The 22,944-nt window shown below is 44.9% G+C and overlaps 1 protein-coding gene across 2 annotated transcripts in view; it reads left to right on the forward strand.

Annotated features, from left to right (window-relative positions):
- Positions 1 to 22,944, forward strand: part of LOC122943571 (inter-alpha-trypsin inhibitor heavy chain H3-like) — an 82,222-nt gene that overhangs the window by 25,579 nt on the left and 33,699 nt on the right. Inside the window, exons 8-14 of one of the 2 annotated variants that reach the window (XM_044301414.1) lie at positions 766 to 891; positions 1,979 to 2,095; positions 5,675 to 5,843; positions 9,259 to 9,384; positions 12,253 to 12,434; positions 14,253 to 14,438; positions 19,362 to 19,501. In XM_044301414.1, the coding sequence (XP_044157349.1) occupies positions 766 to 891; positions 1,979 to 2,095; positions 5,675 to 5,843; positions 9,259 to 9,384; positions 12,253 to 12,434; positions 14,253 to 14,438; positions 19,362 to 19,501 (1,046 nt within the window). The remainder of the gene's footprint in view (positions 1 to 765; positions 892 to 1,978; positions 2,096 to 5,674; positions 5,844 to 9,258; positions 9,385 to 12,252; positions 12,435 to 14,252; positions 14,439 to 19,361; positions 19,502 to 22,944) is intronic. The other variant, XM_044301415.1, reaches the window with a different exon arrangement.

Genomic DNA, 22,944 nt, shown 5'->3' on the forward strand with positions numbered 1-22,944 from the left:
TATAAGACCCCATGTCTAATCAGATCACACCTGTAATCATTTACATAGCTGCCTGACACATATCTGCATGCCAAGTTCTGCAGCAATCCAATATTTCAATCTGGATGGGCTATTTATTTATTTATTTTGTCAATGAGTGTACTTTAAGTCATAATTTAAAGGGATCAGGTCACCATGAAAATGCCACCATGAAGAGCAGGAGGAGCTGAGCAGATTAATATATATAGTTTTAATGGAAAATATTCAGTAATATTGGTAATTTAAATCTCTGCTCAGTCTATGCTTAGGAGTCATGTAGACGGTCCTATTCAGTAACTGACAGCTATCTCTGTATGGTTGGTCGTGCAGAGTTATCTGTCAATCATTGATTGGACCGGCATTATGACTCCTAGGCAAAGACTTAAATGAATACATTTCAAATTATACTGAACCTTTTCCCATACCTCTATATATCAATCTGCTCAGCTTCTCCTGCTCTATAACATGCTGCCTGCAGATTGCACTGCATTTTCATGGTGACAGATTCACTTTAAAGAATTCAAAAAAAAAAAATGTAATTTCTTGATCTGTTCTTTAATCTGCTTCCCTCAATGTAGCATTTGCTGCCCTCAGTAGTGTCTGCTGCTGCCTCAGCCTCCAAAATTGTGCATCCTGCTGTCCCAATACTATGCCAACCAGTGCGCCCAATGCTGTGCCATGCTCAAGCTTCCAATGCAGCACAATGCTGACAGCATGAAATATTTACGGTGACTTTTTTGTCCTTAGGGTCATATCTCTTTTAAACCCACGATAGATCAGCAGCGATCATGTGCCAACTGTAATACCACGTTACTGGATGGAGATTTTACTGTGACCTATGATGTTAATAGAGAATCCCCTGGAAACATACAGGTGAGGTTTTATAATTACTGTACATTCTAATTAATTAGCTATTACGTTTCAAGGGGTTTTCAAAAGTAGAAACACAATGCTTCCTTCTAGAAACAGCACCATACCCGGGTCATGTCTGCAGACATGTTTTCCTAATTCTGGAAAATCCCTTTAAAGTGCAACTGTCATATTTTTTGGGTTATTTGCTATTTTATTAGAGCTAGGCATGTATACCTGAATTAGTCTGTCAATGATTGTCAAAAGATCTGTAATTACCTAATAAGAACAGCTTTCATTAATATGCCATATTCCTTTCAATTAGTCCCTTAAAAGGGGTTTCTGGGAGTTTTACACAGCTGATTGGCGGGGGTCCCGGGTGTCGGACCACCACCAATCAGATACTGATGATCTATCCAGAGGATAGGCCATCAGTAAAAAAAAATTCCCAGAAAACCCTTTTAACAGAGTGTTGCTATGTCTTCCCTGTCTTCAGCTCAGTGTATACAGAAGACGGAGGGGCGGTCCTTCACACTGCATGCCTGCATTAGGCTTCAGAGTGAGGAGGCGTGTCTCTCAGTAATCAAATCTGATTGGCTGGCTGGAAGTTGCTGGCTACAGCAAGTTTGTATGAGAAGTGAGGAAAGGCAGTTTTGGCCTCAGAGAACTGGCCAAGGAGCCATCTCGAGCAGATTCTTATAATGCAGGGTTCAGAACTGCAGTAACTAAGGGAAAAGTTTGAGGAAAACAGTTGTATGTGAATAAACTAAAGATTGCTTTATGCATAATGCTCCTGCAGCAGTAACATATGCCCCAAAATGTTTTTTTTATTAAAACATAACAGTTACACTTTATCTCTTGCTAAAAAAAACTAATGTAGAGCTGGGAAAATACATATACTAATAAATGGCCTATAGGGAACATATTACTAAAGACGAGAACACAAATGAGTATTTTAGATATACTTAAAAGTGAAATGAATGGTGAAATCTCAGAATAAATTCCACCAGATGGCCCAAGGTCTGGCAGTGCCCAATCAACTGTACGTTGATCCGGAAGAATATGGTTTTCAATAGCAATGAAATATCTGTGTTCTTTTTTTTTTTTTTAGGTTGTCAATGGATACTTTGTTCACTTTTTTGCTCCCTCTAAATTGCCTAGTGTAACAAAAAATGTAATTTACATCATAGACAAAAGTGGATCAATGATTGGTCAAAAAATGGAGCAGGTAAGATACATCTATGTCAAATTAAGAGTCATTCATAGTTGGTTTGTTTTCCAGGTTGCATCAATATCTTGTTAAAATAATCATTTATATAGGTAGCTGTAATTCTGTATTTCTTTTATCTGTATTGCTCCTATCTCTCGTTCTGGGCTGTCACATGACCATGTCCATGCAGCTTTATTATATTTCCTGTGATGTTATGTCCATAAGGGAGATAAAGGAGTGTCTATCTGGGTGGGAGGAGCTATAAACTAGCTGGGCATTATTAGGGGCAGTGTTAAGGGAGTGTCTGTTCAACTAGCTGGGTGGGAGGAGCTATAAACTAACTGGGTTTTAGGGGCAGTGATAGGGGAGTGTCTATGTAACTAGCTGGATGGGAGGAGCTATAAACTAGCTGGGTGTTGTTAAGGGCAATGATAGGGGTGTGTCTATGTAACTAGCTTGGTGGGAGGAGCTATAAACTAGCTGGGTGTTATTATGGGCAGTAATAGAGGAGTGTCTATGTAAATATCTGGGTGGGAGGAGCTACAAAGTAGCTGGGCGTTGTTAGGGGCGGTGCTGGAACTGTGGCAGAAAAAGGAGAAGTGCATCATGGGTTTGGTTGGATACAGCAACAGGAAGTGCTATATACAGGATGATAGGTTTACATGGTAAAAACAGTTCCAAACTGAAAAAGAAAAGCATGAGGAAGATATACATGAGGTAAGCAATTACATGAGCATATCTAAAACCCCATAATAAGGGTCCATTCACACATCCATAGAATGGGTCCGCATCCGTTCCGCAAATTGCAGAACGGGTGCGGACCCATTCATTCTCTATGGGGCAGGAATAGATGGGGGAGAACACTATGTGCTCTCCACATCCGCATATCCGGAACGCTGCCACGATTTTCCGGTTCACAGCTCCGGAAAAAAATAGAGCATGTCCTATTTTTTGTCCGCAATTGCGGACAAGAATTGGCATTTCTATGGGGGTGCCGGCCGGGTGTATTGCGGATCCGCAATTTGTGGATCCACAATATACTACAGACATCTGAGTGGAGCCTAATTACAGAAAACCCTTTTAAACTCATTTTCTTTTCAGATTTTATGAGGCTTAAGCCCTTTTGCACACGAACATTGTGCATCCGTTCCGTGCCATTTGCGGTCCTCAATGCATGGGCAACGTCCGCACCGCGGCCAGGATGGATCGAGACCCATTCAACTTGAATAGGTCCGTTATCCGTCCACACCGCAAAAAATAGAAGAAGTGAATCAGTCCGCATCCGTGATGCGGAGTGCACACAGGCTGCAATACAGCCACAGGCACACAACGTTCGTGTGCAAGAGGCCTTAGTCATTGTACAAAGAAACTTTATGCAAGTTGTAGTTATACTTTGTCTAGTGTCTCTACTGAAACTCTCAGAAATCTGTGAAGTAGAATCTCACTTTGTTATATTTGTAAGTTGCACCATTTATTAAGGTGGAGGCACCCACTTTTTTTAAACTGCTGCAGTTTATGATACATTTTTTTTTTAGCTAAAGCCTCTCCTTCCTGCTGGATCCATTTTTAACATTGACTCAAAAATATCAAAAAATATCAAAGATGAAAATAAATGGTAAAATATTTTTCAGATGCAGCAGTTGCATATACTGAATATTCAAGTTTCATATTCAATGAAATATGTATCTTATATATATCAGATATGACATTTATTGGTATCACATGCTCTCCTAGTGTCTTCTTGCAGACCACTCCTGCAGACTGCTAGCACTTTCATGTGTATATTTTCATAGCCTAAGGGCTCATGCACACGACCGTATGTATTTTGCAGTCCGCAAACAACGGATCCGCAAAAAATACATCCGTATGCATTCTGTATTTTGCAGAACGGAACAGCTGGCCCTTCATAGAACAGTACTATCCTTGTCCGTAATACGGAAAATAATAGGACATGTTCTATTTTTTTAGCGGAACGGAAATACGGAAATGGAAAGCACACAGAGTAACTTCCGTTTTTTTTGAGGACCCATTGAAGTGAATAGTTCCGCATACAAACAGCCGAAAAAACATAATGGACACCGAAAAAAAATACAGTGCCTTGCAAAAGTATTCACCCCCCTTGAATTTTTTCGTATTTTGGTGCCTCACAACCTGGAATTAACATGGATTGTTTGAGGATTTGCATAATTTAATTTACAGAACATGCCCACAACTTTGAAAATGTATTTTTTTTAATTGTGAAGCAAACAACAAATAGGACAAAATAACAGAACAAGTCAATGTGCATAACTATTCACCCCCCTAAAGACAATACTTTGTAGAGCCACCTTTTGCGGTAATACCAGCTCCAAGTCGCTCTGGATAAGTCTCTATGAGCAGTTGCCACATCTTACCACTGGGATTTTTGCCCATTCCTCCTTGCAAAACTGCTCCAGCTCCTTCAAGTTAGATGGTTTGCACTTGTGAACAGCAATCTTTAATTCTGACCACAGATTTTCTATTGGATTGAGATCTGGGCTTTGACTCGGGCATTCCAACACATTTACATGTTTTCTCTTAAACCACTCAAGTGTTGCTTTAGCCGTGTGTTTGGGGTCATTGTCCTGCTGGAAGGTGAACCTCCGTCCGAGCCTCAAATCACGCACAGAGTGGGACAGGTTTTGCTCAAGAATATCCCTGTATTTAGCACCATCCATCTTTCCCTCAACTCTGACCAGTTTCCCCGTCCCGGCTGCTGAAAAACATCCCCTCAGCATGGTGCTGCCACCACCATGTCTCACTGTGGGGATGGTGTTCTTTGGGTGATGTGATGTGTTGGGTTTGCGCCAGACATAGCGTTTTCTTTGATGGCTGAAAAGTTCAATTTTAGTCTCGTCAGACCAGAGAACCTTCCTCCATACATTTTGGGAGTCTCCCACATGCCTTTTTCGCAAACGCACAACGTGCCTTTTTCTTTTTAGCTGAAAGTAATGGCTTTCTTCTGGCCACTCTGCCATAAAGCCCAACTCTATGGAGGGTGCAGCTTATTGTCATCCTATGTACAGATACTCCAGTCTCTGCTGTGGAACTCTGCAGCTCCTCCAGGGTTACCTTAGGTCTCTGTGCTGCCTCTCTGATTAATGCCCTCCTTACCCGGTCCGTGAGCTTTGGTGGGCGCCCATCTCTTGGCAGGTTTGCTGTTGTGCCATATTCTTTCCATTTGGTTACGATAGATTTGATGGTGCTCCTGGGGATCATCAAAGATTTGGATATTTTTTTATAACCTAACCCTGACTTGTACTTCTCAACAACATTGTCCCTTACTTGTTTGGAGAGTTTTTATGGGCTTCCAAACAAAGGGAGTGAATACATAAGCACATGCCAATTTTCTGTTTTATTTATATATTTTTCTCATTTCACTTCACCAACTTAGACTATTGTGTTCTGATCCATCACATAAAAGTCAGATTAACAAAACACTGAACTTAGGGCTGTAATGTAACAAAATACAAAAAAAGTCAAGGGGGGTGAATACTTTTGCAAGGCACTGTACGTTAGTGTGCATGAGCCCTACATGCTGTGTATGCATGTATACTTCAAGAATGTGTCTGTATTTAGACAAAACAAGCCCTTCTTCGCATTCTGAATGACACGGCCCAGCATGATCACTTTAATTTCATACTGTTTTCCGATGATGGTCAAGTTTGGAAAGATTCCTTAGTTAAAGCAACTCCAGAAAACCTGGAAGAGGCTAGAACTTTCGTCAAGTCGATTATTCCTGATGGCCGTAAGTTAAATTGTCTTATGTAAATGTATCCACCAGCAATTTATATTGTGCCAAATAAACAAAGATGGAATGCCTCATTCACACGTCAATGTTTTGGTCAGTGATTTCCATCAGTGATTTTGAGCCAAAACCAAGAGTGGAGCTACAGACATAAAGCTACACAGGTATAAAGGATCTGCGCCAGAAGTATCTGCACCTGTTCTGTGTTTAGAGCCGCACCTGGTTTTGGCTCAAAATCACTGATGGAAATCACTGACCAAACGCTGACTGTGTGAATGAGGCATAACAGGAAGCTCCGGGTCCCTGGTGCAAAATATGTTACTGTGGCCCATACACAGGCATTTAATACTGGCCATGTAAATCCATCTTTAGGCCCCTTTCACACGGGTGAGAATTCCGCGCGGGTGCAATGCGCGAGGTTAACACATTGCACCTGCACTGAATCCGGACCCATTCACTTCAATGAGGCTGTGTACATAAGTGGTGATCTGTTCGCCATTGACTTTCAATGGTGTTTATAACTGATGCAGATGGTTGTATTATCAGTAACAGAAGCGTTTTTGCTGAACCCTGCTGGATCAGGCAAAAACGCAAGTGTGAAAGTACCCTTTGTCTTTTGTCCTGCACCAGGTTTATCATCCAGCCTGAGCCCCTGTAAAAAAAAAACTGATGCAGGTTAGCATGCTCGGCCGAACACTATATTGAGATATATATATATATATATATATATATACAAATGCAAAAACACAAAATGCAATCGCACACTGCAACCAGCACTCTGCCCTGCCTTTATGCTGGATGTTGAATAAGGCATTGGTGTACATTTTGGCCAAAGCGTAATAAGCCACTCACCACGTCAACGTCGCCTTAATGAGTGGTCCCTAACACTTGTTCCTACCTCTTATGGGCCATGACAGCCACACAGGAACTAGTGTTAGGGACCACTCATTAAGGCGACCTTGACGTGGTGAGTGGCTTATTACACTTTGGCCAAAATGTACACCAATGCCTTTTTCAACATCCAGCATAGAGGCAGGGCAGAGTGCTGGTTGCAGAGTGCGATTGCATTTTGCGTTTTTGCGTTTGTATCTGTATTTCGCCATAGCAATCTGCACCTGCTAGGGGTTGTGCGGGCTGAATCTCACATATTTTTTCTTTGTAGTGTGTGTATATATATATATATATATATATATATATATATATATATATATATATATATTATATATTAGCAATTACACATTTATTTTGTGGCATACATTTTTTACAATTACTAAAAAACAATATAAAATATATAAATGTAATCTCTATTTCTGCTGAAATTTGAACTACCAAGTAGGGCTGCAGTAAACGAATATTTTTGTAATCGAGTATTCTATCGATTATATTTCTCGATTCATCGAGTAATCTAATAAGAAAAAGCTACTTAAAATAACGTACGTAATTAGGTATGTATAAAGTTATTGGTTTGAAGGGGTTAATAACTTTATACATGCCTAATGCCAAGGTGCTTCCATTAACCCCTCCAAACCAATAACTTTATACATGCCCATTGGGTTTGGAGGGGTTAATGGAAGCACCTTGGCATTAGGCATGTATAAAGTTATTGGTTTGAAGAGGTTAATGAAAGCACCTTGGAGGTGCCTTCATTAACCCCTCTCTAAACCAATAACTTTATACATGCCAAGGTGGTGCCTGCAGCCTCCATTAACCACTCTCTCTCCATCTGCCTGCCCCCAGCCTCTGATCTGCCTCCCCCCCCAGCCTCTGATCTGCCTCCCCCCCTCCCCCAGCCTCTGATCTGCCTCCCCCCCCTCCCCCCAGCCTCTGATCTGCCTCCCCCCCCCTCCCCCCAGCCTCTGATCTGCCTCCCCCCCCTCCCCCCAGCCTCTGATCTGCCTCCCCCCCCCTCCCCCCAGCCTCTGATCTGCCTCCCCCCCCCCTCCCCCCAGCCTCTGATCTGCCTCCCCCCAGCCTCTGATCTGCCTGCCCCCTCTGGTAACGCAACCCCCCTCCCTCCCCAGTATTAATCATTGGTGGCAGTGGCCACAGGGTCCCCCTCCTCCCCCCCCCCCATCATTGGTGGCAGTTTGCAGTTCCGATCGGAGCCCCAGCAGTGTAATGCTGGGGCTCCGATCGGTTACCATGGCAGCCAGGAGTCACGCTACTGAAGTCCTGGCTGCCATGGTAAGTTAGTGAGCAGAGAGCAGCATTATACTCACGTGCGCTGTGGCCGCCGGTCGCTCCTTCTCATAGGTCTGTGCGGCGCATTGCTAATGCTGTAAGCATTAGCAATCCGCCGCACAGACAGAAGAAGGAGCGACCGGCGGCCACAGCGCACGTGAGTATAATGCGCTGCTCTCTGCTCACTAACTTACCATGGCAGCCAGGACTTCAGTAGCGTCCTGGCTGCCATGGTAACCGATCATAGCCCCAGCATTACACTGCTGGGGCTCCGATCGGAACTGACACTGCCACCAATGATGGGGGGGAGGAGGGGGACCCTGTGGGATATGGCCGGCACATTCATTGGTGGCGCAGTGGCCACAGTCCCTCCCCTCCTCCTCCTACTCTGTCCTTATTGGTGTTCAGCGGCAGCCGCGCACAGTGGGGAGGGAGGGATTCCCTCCTCCTCCCTCCTCTGTGCCGGCCGGCTCAGTCCTGCCTCTCTGACCTCCGGAGGACACGGAGAGGTGAGTGAGACGCTTAATTTCACTCCCGCTCCGTGATCATGAGATGTAAACGATTCCTCGATGCAGGGAAACGGCATCGATGAATTTTTTGACTCGATTTAATCGAGTTATTCGAATAATCGTTTCAGCCCTACTACCAAGCTTGTATATTAGAGGCAAGGATGTTAACCACTACACTATATATGTTAACCTGCACAAAAATATAAAATAAGTCTTCTGCTGAATAGGAATACTCACTAAATCAGAAACTACTATGAGGTTTTTCTGACACAATTTAGCATTCGGCTTTATAGTTGAGTGGATAAGGTCCTTGCCTGTAATGTACAAGCTTGGGACTTCAAATCCTGGCAGAAAAGTTTCAGAAATTAGATTTAAATACACTGGGGTGTCCCCAAGCACTGACTCCATATATGTATATAGCTATATATGGAGTCAGAGCAGGGACTCCTAAGCCGAACTAGAATCAGAAAAGAAGCTGTCACTGTACTGCCACCTAGTGGAGGCAGCAACCAGCAGATTGCAAATTTGGATTTCTAAACTGGACGTCCACAAGAGAGAACTGTTAGTTATCGCTCTACTTCCAAATCCACCATAAACATACACAATCAGCTCATATTAATAGAGAGAGGGGGAAAAGTACTCAACGTTTTATGTATGTTAATTCTATATAGAAAGTCAGTGAAATGTAAACATGCACCTTATCATTATAATATGTTTTATTATAGTTACAAACATTAATAGTCCAGTATTAATGGCTGTGGAGCAGCTGAATAAAGCGCATGAACTTAAAATTGTTCCCGAGCGAAGTGTTTCCTTAATTATTCTTCTTACTGATGGAGACCCCAATACAGGTAGGTAAAATACAAGTGATTTTAAATTGATACACTAAGATATGTATCTGCCAGGAGAACCCTTAAAGGGGTTTTCAATGTTAATTTGTTTAGTCAAATTAACTCCCAAAGGAAACATACTTACCAGCTCCCCGACTCTCAGTTCCATCCCTATGGGTCCCAGGCTGTCTTCTTTGGACTTCTGGTCCTCATAGGTAAACCTTCTGCACAGACTGGAGTCACATTCACCGCTGCAGCCAATGACTGGCTGCAGCAGTGACATGTCCTAAGTGGTATGTGACCCAGGAGGGCTGTACCGCTTGGGAGCACCAAGTGTGTGTGTGTGTGTGTGTGTGAATCTGTCACTTCTCCTGATATATCTGGTAGAACAGGAGGCAGAATGCCACGACCCAGTCTCACCAGTGAGGTCGCATGGAGTTTGGCACCATATGACTAAACTGGGAAGGGATTAGGGTGTGGCAATACATAGACCCTGCGTTTTAGGGCTCATGCACACAAACATTTTCTTTCCGTGTCCGTTCCGTTTTTTGTGCAGACCGTATGCAGAACCATTCATTTCAATGGGTCCGCCCAAAAAAAGGAGGTTACTCCGTGTGCATTCCGTGTTTGTATGTCCATATTTCTGTTCCGAAAAAAAAATAGAACATGTCCTATTGTCTGTATTACGGACAAGGATAGTACTGTTCTTTTAGGGGCCAGCTGTTCCGCAAAATACGGAATGCACACGGATGTCATCCGTATTTTATGGGGATCCATTTCTTGCAGACCGCAAAATACATACGATCGTGTGCATGAGCCCTTAAAGACATTGGCGCTAGAATGTGTATATAATGCACACACAGTCCTGATCAAAAGTTTAAGACCACTTGAAAAATGGCAAAAAATCATATTTGATTTTGGCTGGATCTTAACAAGGTTCCAAGAAGAGCTTCAAATTGCAACAAGAAGAAATGGGAGGGAGACAAAACATTTTTTGAGCATTCAATTTAATGAAAACAACGAATAAACTGAAACAGGCTGTTTTTCAGCTGATCAAAAGTTTAGGACCACACCTCCAAAAAAAACCCCCACAAAACAGAAATCCAACTTCCAAACATGAACTCAGTAATGAGTATTTCCGCCGTTATTGTTTATCACTTCAAAAATTTGTTTCGGCATGCTTGATGCAAGCGTTTCCATGAGGTGAGTGGGAACATTTCTCCAAGTGGTGAAGACGGCCGCACGAAGGCCATCTACTGTCTGGAACTGTTGTCCATTTTTGTAAACTTCCCTTGCCATCCATCCCCAAAGGTTCTCAATTGGATTTATATCAGGGGAACACGCAGGATGGGCCAAAAGAGTGATGTTATTCTCCTGGAAGAAGTCCCTTGTCCTGCGGGCATTGTGTACTGTAGTGTTGTCCTGTTAAAAAACCCAGTCGGTACCACACAGACGAGGGCCCTCAGTCATGCTGGACATAGCCAGCGGCCGTTTGATGCCCCTGCACTTCCTGAAGCTCCATTGTTCCACTGAAGGAAAAGGCACCCAGACCATTATGGTGCCCCCTCTACTGTGGTGCGTAGAAAACATCTCAGGTGGGATCTGCTTGTCATGCCTGTAGCGTTGGAAACCATCAGGAACATCAAGGTTAAATTTTTTCTCATCAGAGAATAAAACTTTCTTCCACCTTTGACTGTCCCATGTTTGGTGCTCTCTTGCAAAGTCCAAATGAGTAGTTCTGTGGCGTTCAAGAAGACGAGGTCTTTGAAAATGTTTTTTGTTTTTGAAGCACTTCAGTCTAAGATGCTGTCTGATGGTTATGGAGCTGCAGTCAGCACCAGTAAGGGCCTTAATTTGGGTAGAGGATCGTCCAGTGTCTTGACGTACAGCCAATTGGATACTCTGGCTCAGTGCTGATAAAAATGTTTTGGGTCTTCCACTTTACTTTTTTGTTCCATAACCCTCAGGATCATTTAAGAAATTCCAAATGACTGTCTTACTGCGTCCCACCTCAGCAGCGATGGCGTGCTGTGAGAGACCCTGCTTATGCAGTTCAACAACCCGACCACGTTCAAAAAGGGAGAGTTTTTTTGCCTTTGCCATCACAACGTGTGACTACCTGACAGAAAATGACAATGAATCCACATGTTTGCACAGATTTGGCCTTTTAAAGGCATGTGGTCCTAAACTTTGGATCAGCTGAAAAACAGCCTGTTTCAGTTTAATCGTTATTTTCAATTAATTGAAAGCTCAAAAAATGTTTGGTCTCACTCTCATTTCTTCTTGTTGCATGTTGAAGCTCTACTTGGAACCTTGTTAAGATCCACCAATGTAAAATATGATTTTTTTTTGCCATTTTTCAAGTGGTCTTAAACTTTTGATCAGGACTGTATTATAAGCTGCTCTGGAATTCACTGTAGTGAATCAACTCATCTATGCCGCAGCTGATTTCTACATGCAGCTGCATGGGTGAGTGTATGTGCAGTAACACGCATGTTGCTGATACAGGCCCAAGATCTATTCATGGTTTCCATACAATTTTATTGACAATTTAGATCAAATAAAATGTTAAAACTGTATTAGACCCGTTTAACATCTGCGGTTTGAGATCAGTTAGGAAACAGCCTGTTGAATCTCTCTGCATTCCACCATTGCCGGAAGCAACCGCACCGCCATCCAGCCCCATTCACTTTAATAGGCCGGACAAATTCCGCTGCATGCATATGTGACACAGGCCTCACTCCTTTAAGGTCATACTACTTTACATGGCTTACACCTGCTGGGAATATGGCTGTAGTTACTTACAAAGGCTGTAGAGTGGGGGTGGGGGGAATGTTCCTTAAAAGTCTCAGAGAGGGTTAAAAAGTAAACAAAGTAATATCTCCTAAGGTGAATCAAACCCTGCAAAAATCGAGGAAAATGCTAAGAAAGCCATTCAGGGCAAATACACCTTGTACAGTCTTGGTTTTGGCCAAGGAGTCAATTATCCTTTTCTGGAGAAGTTAGCACTGGAAAATTCAGGAATTGCCCGTCGCATATATGAAGACTCGGATGCAGACTTGCAGTTGCAGGTAAATTGTTATATTGAAGTATTATGGTTTTTATCATCATTAACTGCTAAAAACACTCTGCATATTTTGTAATGATTATTTGACCACCAGGGATATTACTGAGCCAATGGACCACTAGATAACTAGGGATGTCTAACAAACTAATTGGTTATTGGCGAAAGGCATAAAGTGCTGGGCTACCAGGTATAAACCATAATTATCAGGGGCACCAGGGTCAAGGGTCCGATGGAGCATGCCACATTTTTTTCTGATGCATTTAGTATGAATTCCTCAGAATATAACTCTGTATGTCTTTATATGAAATCGGAGGCATTTGGATGTACGGTAGGGTCCCAGAGACTTCTATGAGTGCCATTTATGGCTGTATAACATGTATAACATGCAATCTGTGCAAGAACAGTAATAGGGAGCTGTTCCAGTTGAAATCCCTGGTTCTTTCAGACATCCAAATGTTCGTGAACACATACTGTATGCCATACATAGTTACCAACATTTCTATGTGTGTGTTGGATTTAACTATGGATTAGGCCTCCGTGTTGCATCTATTATTTTTATTTCAATGGGTCTTTGGGTTGCATTTTGCAGCCAAGAATAGTTCATGTTTTATATTTTGTTGAATGTACATTTGGACGCAGAAAGCACATATATCATCTGTCTGCTTTCCGCATTCCTATGTTCATTCTGCAAAAAGATAGAACATGTTCTATACTTGGCCGCAAAGTGTGGCCCACAAACCCATTGAAGTCAATGGTTCCAAGAAAAAACAAAAACAGATGCAACATGGACATCATCTGTATTTATGCACTGCAAAATACATACAGTTGTGTGTATGAGGCATGTAGTAATGAATCCCAGCAGCTGTGTCTTTGCAAATTCAGTTTATTCCAGAATATGTCCTACAACCAGGACGCATTTTGGCAAACATGCCTTTATTAACAGGTACGTTTGCTGAAAGGCGTCCTGGTTGTAGGACATATTCTGGAATAAACTGAATTTGCAAAGACACAGCTGCTGGGACTCATTACTTTACTACATGTTGACTGTGGAGGCGGCTCCTTTTCCCGTGCAGCGTGCATTGAGCGAGTGCTTACCAGTTTTGCTACTTGTGTGTATGAGGCAGACTTTACAATTATTAACAGGAAGGATGGATTCACATCGCTGCCATTTTTTGCACTGGTAAATGTTGGCATAGGTTCATCCTTTATATACCTCTTTTTAACTTCCGCTTTCTGTTCTCTAGAAGCCCCTTTTGCTGACTGTTTTACAGCAAATTTTATAAACCAATTACTTAATGTACTTAAAGGAATTGTCAAACACCTATAATGCCCCCAAAAATGCCCAGGCACCTCATACAGGTTATACTTACCGCTCTCCCTGGCACCCACATCGCTCCTGATGCCTACACGGTCACCACTGCATCTCCCTGGCGCGTAAATCAAAACATCTGATGAATAGCAGGCCGTGACGGGGACAAGCCTCCCTAGCATCACCCACGACGAGGTGCCGGGGCATTATAGGAGTTGGATAACCCCTTTAAATAAAGTGAATTGTATACATCAGATAGCTGAGAGGGGGCTAAGATGCTGTCAGACGCGGAAGAAAGGATCGGGCCTATTGAAATCCAAAATTCTTTGTTCCCTTAACATCGACAATGGTTGGGGAGGACGGGGGAGTCAGAAGGCCCTAGTACACATAATATGGTGAAAACCAGCTGACTTGGACCAGTGCTATGTAGTGTGTATGGCCAGATTAAGTTGATATGTACACACAAATTATCATGAAGATTTACTCAAGTGATATTTTGTTCTTAAATGGTAGGGCTTCTACACCGAGATTGCAAATCCAACATTAATTGACATAGAAATGCAATATCCTGAGAATGCTATCGCTGACCTCACTCAGAACAACTTCAAACATTACTTTGAAGGGAGTGAAATTGTGGTCGCCGGACGTGTAACAGATAATGACTTGAACTCATTTACTGTGGATGTAAAGGCAAAAGGGGTAAGTGCCATAAAACGTTACTTTCTCTGTGTCGGTAGTCATTCAGTCATTCTTCATCCTTGGCTGCTGTCAGCTCAGCTGCATTAGAATAGAACATTGGTCAGTGACGGGAGCTTACCTGTATTGTCTCATGGGAGTCAGATCTTGCCAGATAACCTCCAAGCCTGTTGCTTTGTCCTTCCTCCAGGCTTTGCACATGGGCATGTCAAGGAGATGAGAGTTTGAGGATTTGCCTTTTTGCTGCTCTATTGCTGCCTTCTCTCTCAATCAGTGTTGGGAGTGTAGAACCCCTTTAACCCTGGGTTCACACCTGAACGTTCTGAAAGGAGCGCTCTGTATGCGCGATTGTACCGGCGTTTACAATCGCACATACAGAGACAAGCGAACGCCCATTGTCGCACGTTCCCGAAAGTCTATGTACGGGAACGTGCGACAAAACTGCCCCAAAGAAGCTCAAGAACTTTTTTGAGCGTCGGGCGTTTTACAGCGCGATCGTACGCGCTGTAAAACGCCCAGGTGAGAACCGTTCGCATAGGGAAGCATTGGTTTCTCCTTGTTGAGCGTTTTACAGCGCGTAGGAACGCGCTGTAAAACGCTCAGGTGTGAACCCAGGGTAAGGGTACAGCTACACATGGTGTAAATGCTGTGACTTTCCAGAGCAATATTTTGTGCATACAATTTGTAGTATTTACATGACAGACTTTCAACAGGTGTCACCAGAGACTTTCAACCTTTTGCAGTGACCTGGAGGATCACGGTAAGGCCTCATGCACACGACCGTTGTTTGGGTCCGCATCCGAGCCGCCGTTTTGGCGGCTCGGATGCGGACACATTCACTTCAATGGGGCCGCAAAAGATGCGAACAGCACTCCGTGTGCTGTCCGCATCCGTGGCTCTGTTCCGCGGCCCCGTTAAAAAAAATAACATGCCCTATTCATGTCCGTGCTTTGTGGACATGAATAGGCATTTATATTGCCAGCGCCCGTTCCGTAAATTGCGGAAGGCAACACGGGCGGCTTCCGTTTTTTTGCGGATCCGCAGTTTACATGAGGCCTAAAGGGTTCATATAATGCTAAAGAGTTTAACCTGATGCTACAGATTTAAATGTTTTTACACCAATAAACAAAATGGCTACTTAGGTGGCATCTCCCCTTCTTCTTACAACACTCAACAGACGTCTGGGGACCGAGGAGACCAGTTTCTCAAGTTTAGAAATAGGAATGCTCTCCCATTCTTGTCTAATACAGGCCTCTAACTGTTCAATCGTCTTGGGCCTTCTTTGTTGCACCTTCCTCTTTATGATGCGCCAAATGGTCTCTATACGGTAGGTAATAGATCTGGACTGCAGACTGGCCATTTCAGTACCCGGATCCTTCTCCTACGCAGCCGTGATGTTGTGATTGATGCAGAATGTGGTCTGGCATTATCTTGTTGAAAAATGCAGGGTCTTCCCTGAAAGAGATGACGTCTGGATGGGAGCATATGTTGTTCTAGAACCTGAATATATTTTTCTGCATTGATGGTGCCTTTCCAGACATGCAAGCTGCCCATGCCACACGCACTCATGCAACCCCATACCATCAGAGATGCAGGCTTCTGAACTGAGCGTTGATAACAACTTGGGTTGTCCTTGTCCTCTTTGGTCCGGATGACATGGCGTCCCAGATTTCCAAAAAGAACTTCGAATCGTGACTCGTCTGACCACAGAACAGTCTTCCATTTTGCCACACTCCATTTTAAATGATCCATGAAAATGCCTGAGCTTGTGGATCTTGCTTAGAAACGGCTTCTTCTTTGCACTGTAGAGTTTCAGCTGGCAACGGCGGATGGCACGGTGGATTGTGTTCACTGACAATGGTTTCTGGAAGTATTCCTGAGCCCATTTTGTGATTTCCTTTACAGTAGCATTCCTGTTTGTGGTGCAGTGTCGTTTAAGGGCCCGGAGATCACGGGCATCCAGTATGGTTTTACGGCCTTGACCCTTACGCACAGAGATTGTTCCAGATTCTCTGAATCTTTGGATGATGTTATGCACAGTTGATGATGATAGATGCAAAGTCTTTGCAATTTTTCGCTGGGTAACACCTTTCTGATATTGCTCCACTATCTTTCTGCACAACATTGTGGGAATTGGTGATCCTCCACCCATCTTGGCTTCTGAGAGACACTGCCATTCTGAGAAGCACTTTTTATACCCAATCATGTTGCCAATTGACCTAATTAGTGTTAATTGGTCTTCCAGCTCTTCGTTATGCTCAAATTTACTTTTTCCAGCCTCTTATTGCTACTTGTCCCAACTTTTTGGGGATTTGTTGACACCGTGAAAATTTTAATCAACGTATTTTTCCTTTAAAATGATACATTTACTCGGATTAAACGTTTGATCTGTCATCTACGTTCTATTACAAATAAAATATTGGCATTTGCCATCTCCACATCATTGCATTCAGTTTTTATTCACAATTTGTTTAGTGTCCCAACTTTTTTGAAATCCGGTTTGTACTTACCTGCTGCGATGTCTGTGACCGGCCGGGAGCTCCTCCTACTGGTAAGTGACAGGTCTGTGCGGCGCATTGCTTAATGATCTGTCACTTACCAGTAGGAGGAGCTCCCAGCCGGTCACAGACAGTGCAGCAGGTAAGTATGATGCTTCTAATATTGCTAAGTAACCATGGCAACCAGGACTGCAGTAGCGTCCTGGTTGCCATGGTTACTGATCGGAGCCCCAGCAATTAAACTGGGACTCCGATCGGAACTCTCCGCTGCCACCAATGATGGGGGGAGGGAGAGAGAGGGGAGGCCGCACACTGGCCACCAATGATAATACAATAGAGGGAGGGAGGGGGCGCGCACACTGTGCCACCAATGATATTAATACAATAGAGGGAGGGAGGGGGGCCCGGGGGGGTCGCACACTGGCCACCAATGATAATACAATAGAGGGAGGGAGGGGGCGCCGCACACTGGCCACCAATGATAATACAATAGAGGGAGGGAGGGGGGGCCGCACACAGGCCACCAATGATAATACAATAGAGGGAGGGAGGGGGGCCGCACACTGGCCACCAATGATATTCAAACTGGGGAGGGAGGGAGGTCTGCCCCCTGCTGCCTGGCAGCCCCTGATCTCTTACAGGGGGCTATGATACGCACAATTAACCCCTTCAGGTGCGGCACCTGAGGGGTTAATAGTGCTGCTCACAGCCCCCTGTAAGAGATCGGGTGCTGCCAGGCAGCAGGGGGCAGTCATGTACACAGTTCGTAGTATATTCTAACTAGAAGCGTCCCCATCACCATGGGAACGCCTCTGTGTTAGAATATACTGTCGGATCAGAGTTTTCACGAAGTGAAAACTCAGCTCTGAAAAAACTTTTATGCAGACGGATCTTCGGATCGTCTGTATGAAAGTAACCTACGGCCACAGATCACGGACGCGGATGCCAATCTTGTGTGCATCCGTGTTCTTTCACGGGCCCATTGACTTGAATGGGTCCGTGAATCGTTGTCCGTCAAAAAAATAGGACAGGTCCTATTTTTTTGATGGACAGGAAACACGGATCGCAGTGGCGGATGACAAACGGTGCATTTTCCGAGTTTTCAACGGACCCATTGAAAGTCAATAGGTCCGCAGAAAATCACGGAAAACGGAACAACGGCCACGGGTGCACACAACGGTCATGTGCATGAGGCCTAAGGCTATCTTAATACTGACCAATGTAGCTCAGGCCCTGACGCGCGTTTTGCATCTCGCTTCCTCAGGGGGTTCCCTGAGGAAGCGAGATGTGGTACTGTGTATATGTTAAATGTTGTGATTTGTTGTTGAAGCACTTATTTTTTTTATTCACTATGTATCTCAAATGGTTATTTATGTGAAACAAATAGTCAACACTGGCAGTCTTTGCCCAGTTTCCAGGGCAATGAGCTTATCCCATCCCCTGGTCTTAGCTGAGCAAAGCTAGTGGCAACACATGTATTAGTGCACTCCTGAGAAGTAGGCCTGAAGAGAAGCTTGGTCCAGCCTGAAGAGAAGCTTGGTCCAGGGAATCTTCATCCCTGTGACAGAAAGCTGCCAGAGAACAACTTAACTCAAAGAACTGACATTCAAAGGTTTAAAACCATCAAGTCTATGCAGGATTCAGACAGTAAGGTACAGCATATTTATGGCAATAAGACTTTGTTGTGGACAGGGTATAATTCGGTGCCCACCATACTTGGAGTCGGGTTGACCACCCGAATCTAAGATCTGTGCCCCACAGCCTGGGAAATGCAGAAAAAGTTAATGAGAACGGAATTGTATGCTTGTGGTTGTCTGGGAAGATTGGAAAGTGAAATTAGGCAGAACTGTGGCTTTTGCTGTTGAATGAACTACTACTCCCATTATTTATTCAGTAAAGAGAGACTTTTTTATTGCGACCAAGTGGGCCTGGTTATTGACTCCACCACCATTCATCTGCGGGCCCCTATCTTTGATCCTGCTCTTCAAAAAATATCAACACCAAGGGCACCCCACATAACACTAGGCAGGAGCCCCAAAGCCAAAGGGGGTCCAGAGGGAAGAAAGGGTGTGGTCCAGGGCAAGATAGAGGGCAAGAGATTATCCAGCAAGAATACTACACCACCATCATTGATACCACCAATTGCATTATCTCCAACCTCACCATCCACCACACCATCCCCTGCAGTCTTGAAAGCAGCAGAAGATCTGATGTGATCCTGCCAGCAATGCCACCATGAAAGCCAGACCATTTTGGCCAGTTTTTTTCTGCAGCCGATTGCAGATTCGCTGCAGAATTTCTGCTGCAGAAATTTTATATGAATATAAATATGAAAGAGATACGTATTTTCTGTACAGAGAAAAATACTTTACCAGACAAATAAGCATCTAGATTTCTTTGGTTTAACTTACTGCTATTGTATGAATAGGCAGATGCATCTTTAAAATATACTGAAAATATCCAACTTCAAGAAAAGGATGATGAGAGCAAGCAGCAAAAATACATCTTTGGTGACTTTACAGAGAGACTCTGGGCATATCTAACCATACAGCAGCTCTTAGAGAAACGGTAAGTAAAGGGGTGGAATGTAGTACTTAATTCTAGACTCAAAGCATGACTTACAGGGTAAAAAGCACAGCAGATGCTATGGGGCCAAGAAACCAATGGGCTCCACTTCCATTTCTACAGTAACAAACAATGTTAACCCCTTAGTGACAACCCATACATCTCTTTACGGCGCTCACTAAGGGGCCTTAGGCTGGGCGCTGCATGGGTCTCACGAGAGCCGCGGTCCTGCTTTAACAGCCCAGACGCAGATGCGCCGATCAGGGCTAACGCTTTACATGCCATGGGCAATGGCGCCCGCCACATGCAAAGCACTGACAGTGGGAGCGGACTCCCTCTGTCTCCCATCGACACCCCCCAAATGCGATTGCAGGGTGGCGATGTGTGTAAATGCAGGCTGGGGTCCTATGAAGGCCCCAATCCTGCCTTGAGTAGTTTCCAGCAGGCTGTGAATCTCTGGCGCAGACTGCTGGTCAATGTCAGTATAGCACTGACATTAAAATGCAATGCACTATAGCAGTGATGGTGAATCTTTTAGAGACAGAGTGCCCAAACTGCAATCCAAAACCCACTTATTTATCGCAAAGTGCCAACACTACAATTTAACCTGAATACTACAGTCCAATATAGTATATCTTCCATGTACTTTATTATTAAGCTATAATAGCCTGCCTACATTCAATGCGCTGCCTGTGCTGTTCATAGTGCGCCCCATGCCATAGGTTTGCCACCACTGCACTATGAGGATAATGCATTGCATTTGAAAATCAATCTGAATATTGTCTGTTATAGTACCCTTGTTGGACTATTAAGACGTAAAAAAAAAGTAAAAAAAAAATTATAAAAACTAATTATTTATTTTTGAAAATTCCATAACAAAAAAAAGTTTTTTCCATTGCAAATACGCTTTTTAATGAAAAAAAAAGAAAGAAAACCACCCCCTTATGTTTAACGACCTGGACTACATAAATATTCTGTACATTATCCCCTGCGGTGAACGCTGTAAAAAAAAATAAAAAAACTGACAGAATTGCTAGTGACCAAAAAGCGTAATTCACTCCAAAATGATACCAATGAAAAATACAAGTCGTCCTCCAAAAATTAAGCCCTCATACAACTGTCATGGAACCATGAACCAGACGTACAACAAGAGATAAGTGGAAAATAAGAAGGTTTTATTGAAGAGCAAGCCGTAGCAAAGTCCGAACGGATGGCTAAACCGAAGCAGGGTCTTGCGGAGACAGAGGTCAGGAACCAGAAGGGTAGTCAGACGAAGCCAGGAACAGGAACCAACGGGGTAGTCAGACGAAGCCGGAATCAGGAACCAACGGGGTAGTCAGACGAAGCCGGAATCAGGAACCAACGGGGTAGTCAGACGAGGCCAGGATCAGGAACCAGAAGCAGCAGCAGTCTTGGAAGCATGTGAACACAGGAGGACCAAGCAAGGAACTGAAGCCACAGACCTCCTATATATATGAGCTAGGCATCCAGCTCCTCCCAGTGGGAAGGAGGAGCCGCAGGGTGGGAGGCTACAAGAAAACCCAGAAACCAAGATGGCCACCAGCACATGTCAAACGAAGGGAACAGCAAGGAGGTAAGACCATGACAGTACCTCCCCCTCAAGGGCCCCTCCTCCGCGGAGTAAGGAACGGTTTCTGAGGGAAGCGTGCGTGGAAGGCTCGGAGCAAGACAGGAGCATGGACATCTGCGGAGGGAACCCAGGAACGCTCCTCTGGACCATAACCACGCCAATGGACCAAAAACTGCACCCGGCCGCGGACCAGGCGTGAGTCCAGGATATTGCTCACCTCATACTCCTCACGATTGCCCACTTGGACCGGACGAGGCCGAGGAATCGAGGAAGTGAAACGATTACACACCAGTGGCTTCAACAGGGAGACATGAAACACGTTGGAGATCCGCATGCCAGGAGGAAGCGCAAGGGCATAGGCTACCGGGTTTACCCTGCGAAGCACTCGGAAGGGACCAACAAAGCGAGGCGCCAGCTTGGGAGTGGGCACTCGAAGGTTGAGGTTGCGGGTGGACAACCATACGCGGTCTCCGACCTGGTAGGAAGGAGCGGGCGCTCGTCTGCGATCAGCCTGGAGTTTCTGGCGCTGCGCAGAGACCTCAAGGGACCTCTGGATCTGTACCCAAGAAGCACGTAGGACGGAAAGGTGATCCTCCACAGCCGGAATATCCTGGGGAGAGAATACCTCCGGTAACACGGCAGGTTGGAACCCATAATTGGCCATGAAGGGAGACGTCCCAGAGGAAGAGTTCACCGCCGTGTTCCTGGCAAACTCAGCCCAAGGCAGGAGGTCAACCCAATTGTCTTGGTGATCGGAGACATAGCAACGAAGGAATTGCTCCAAGGCCTGATTGGATCGTTCTGCGGCCCCATTGGACTGAGGGTGGTAGGCCGAGGAGAAAGAGAGATGAATCCCCAACTGGGAGCAAAAGGCGCGCCAGAACCTGGACACAAACTGACTCCCCCGATCCGACACAATCTCCTTGGGCAAACCGTGCAACCGGAAGACCTCCCTGGCAAAAATCGAGGCCAACTCTTGTGCAGAGGGTAACTTCTTGAGAGGAACACAGTGGCACATTTTGGAAAACCGATCCACAATCATGAGAATGACCGTATGGCCTCGGGATGCAGGGAGGTCCACAATGAAATCCATCCCCAGGTGTGACCATGGACGCTCCCCGGTGGCTATGGGTTGCAAAAGGCCCAACGGAAGGTGCCGAGGGGACTTACTCTGGGCACAAACGGAGCATGCCGCTACATATGCGGCGATGTCGGAACGTAGAGAAGGCCACCAGAACAGACGTGAAACCGCCCAGGACAGCTGATTCTTTCCAGGGTGCCCCGCGGCCTTGGAGTTATGGTAGGTTCGCAACAACCGAGTGCGCAACTCCTCAGGCACAAAACATCTGCCGTTGGGTCTCCCAGAGGGAGCACCAGATTGAGCCGCCAAAATCTGCTCACCCAGAGGAGAAGTCAGGCTGGTGCGAATAGCGGCCAGGATCTGATTCGGGGGTATGACCGTAGTCGGAATCGACTCCTCCCCGGACAGCTCGGAGTACTGCCGTGATAAGGCATCCGCTCTGATGTTCTTGGAGCCGGGTAGGTAGGAGACCACGTAATTAAAACGTGACAAGAACAGAGCCCATCTGGCCTGACGTGGTGTCAATCTCTTGGCCTCAGAGAGGTAGGTCAGATTCTTGTGGTCCGTCAGGATGAGAACCGGAACCACCGAGCCCTCGAGCAAGTGCCTCCATTCTTTAAGGGCCTGCACGATGGCCAATAACTCCCTGTCACCAATCTGATAGTTGCACTCCGCGGAAGACAGTTTCCGGGAGTAAAACCCACAAGGAAGCAGAGGACCCTCTGGTGTTCTACGCTGAGACAGGAGGGCGCCTACTCCCGTCTCAGACGCGTC

The sequence above is a fragment of the Bufo gargarizans genome, chromosome 7, assembly GCF_014858855.1.
Source record: "Bufo gargarizans isolate SCDJY-AF-19 chromosome 7, ASM1485885v1, whole genome shotgun sequence".
Lineage (NCBI taxonomy): Eukaryota > Metazoa > Chordata > Amphibia > Anura > Bufonidae > Bufo > Bufo gargarizans.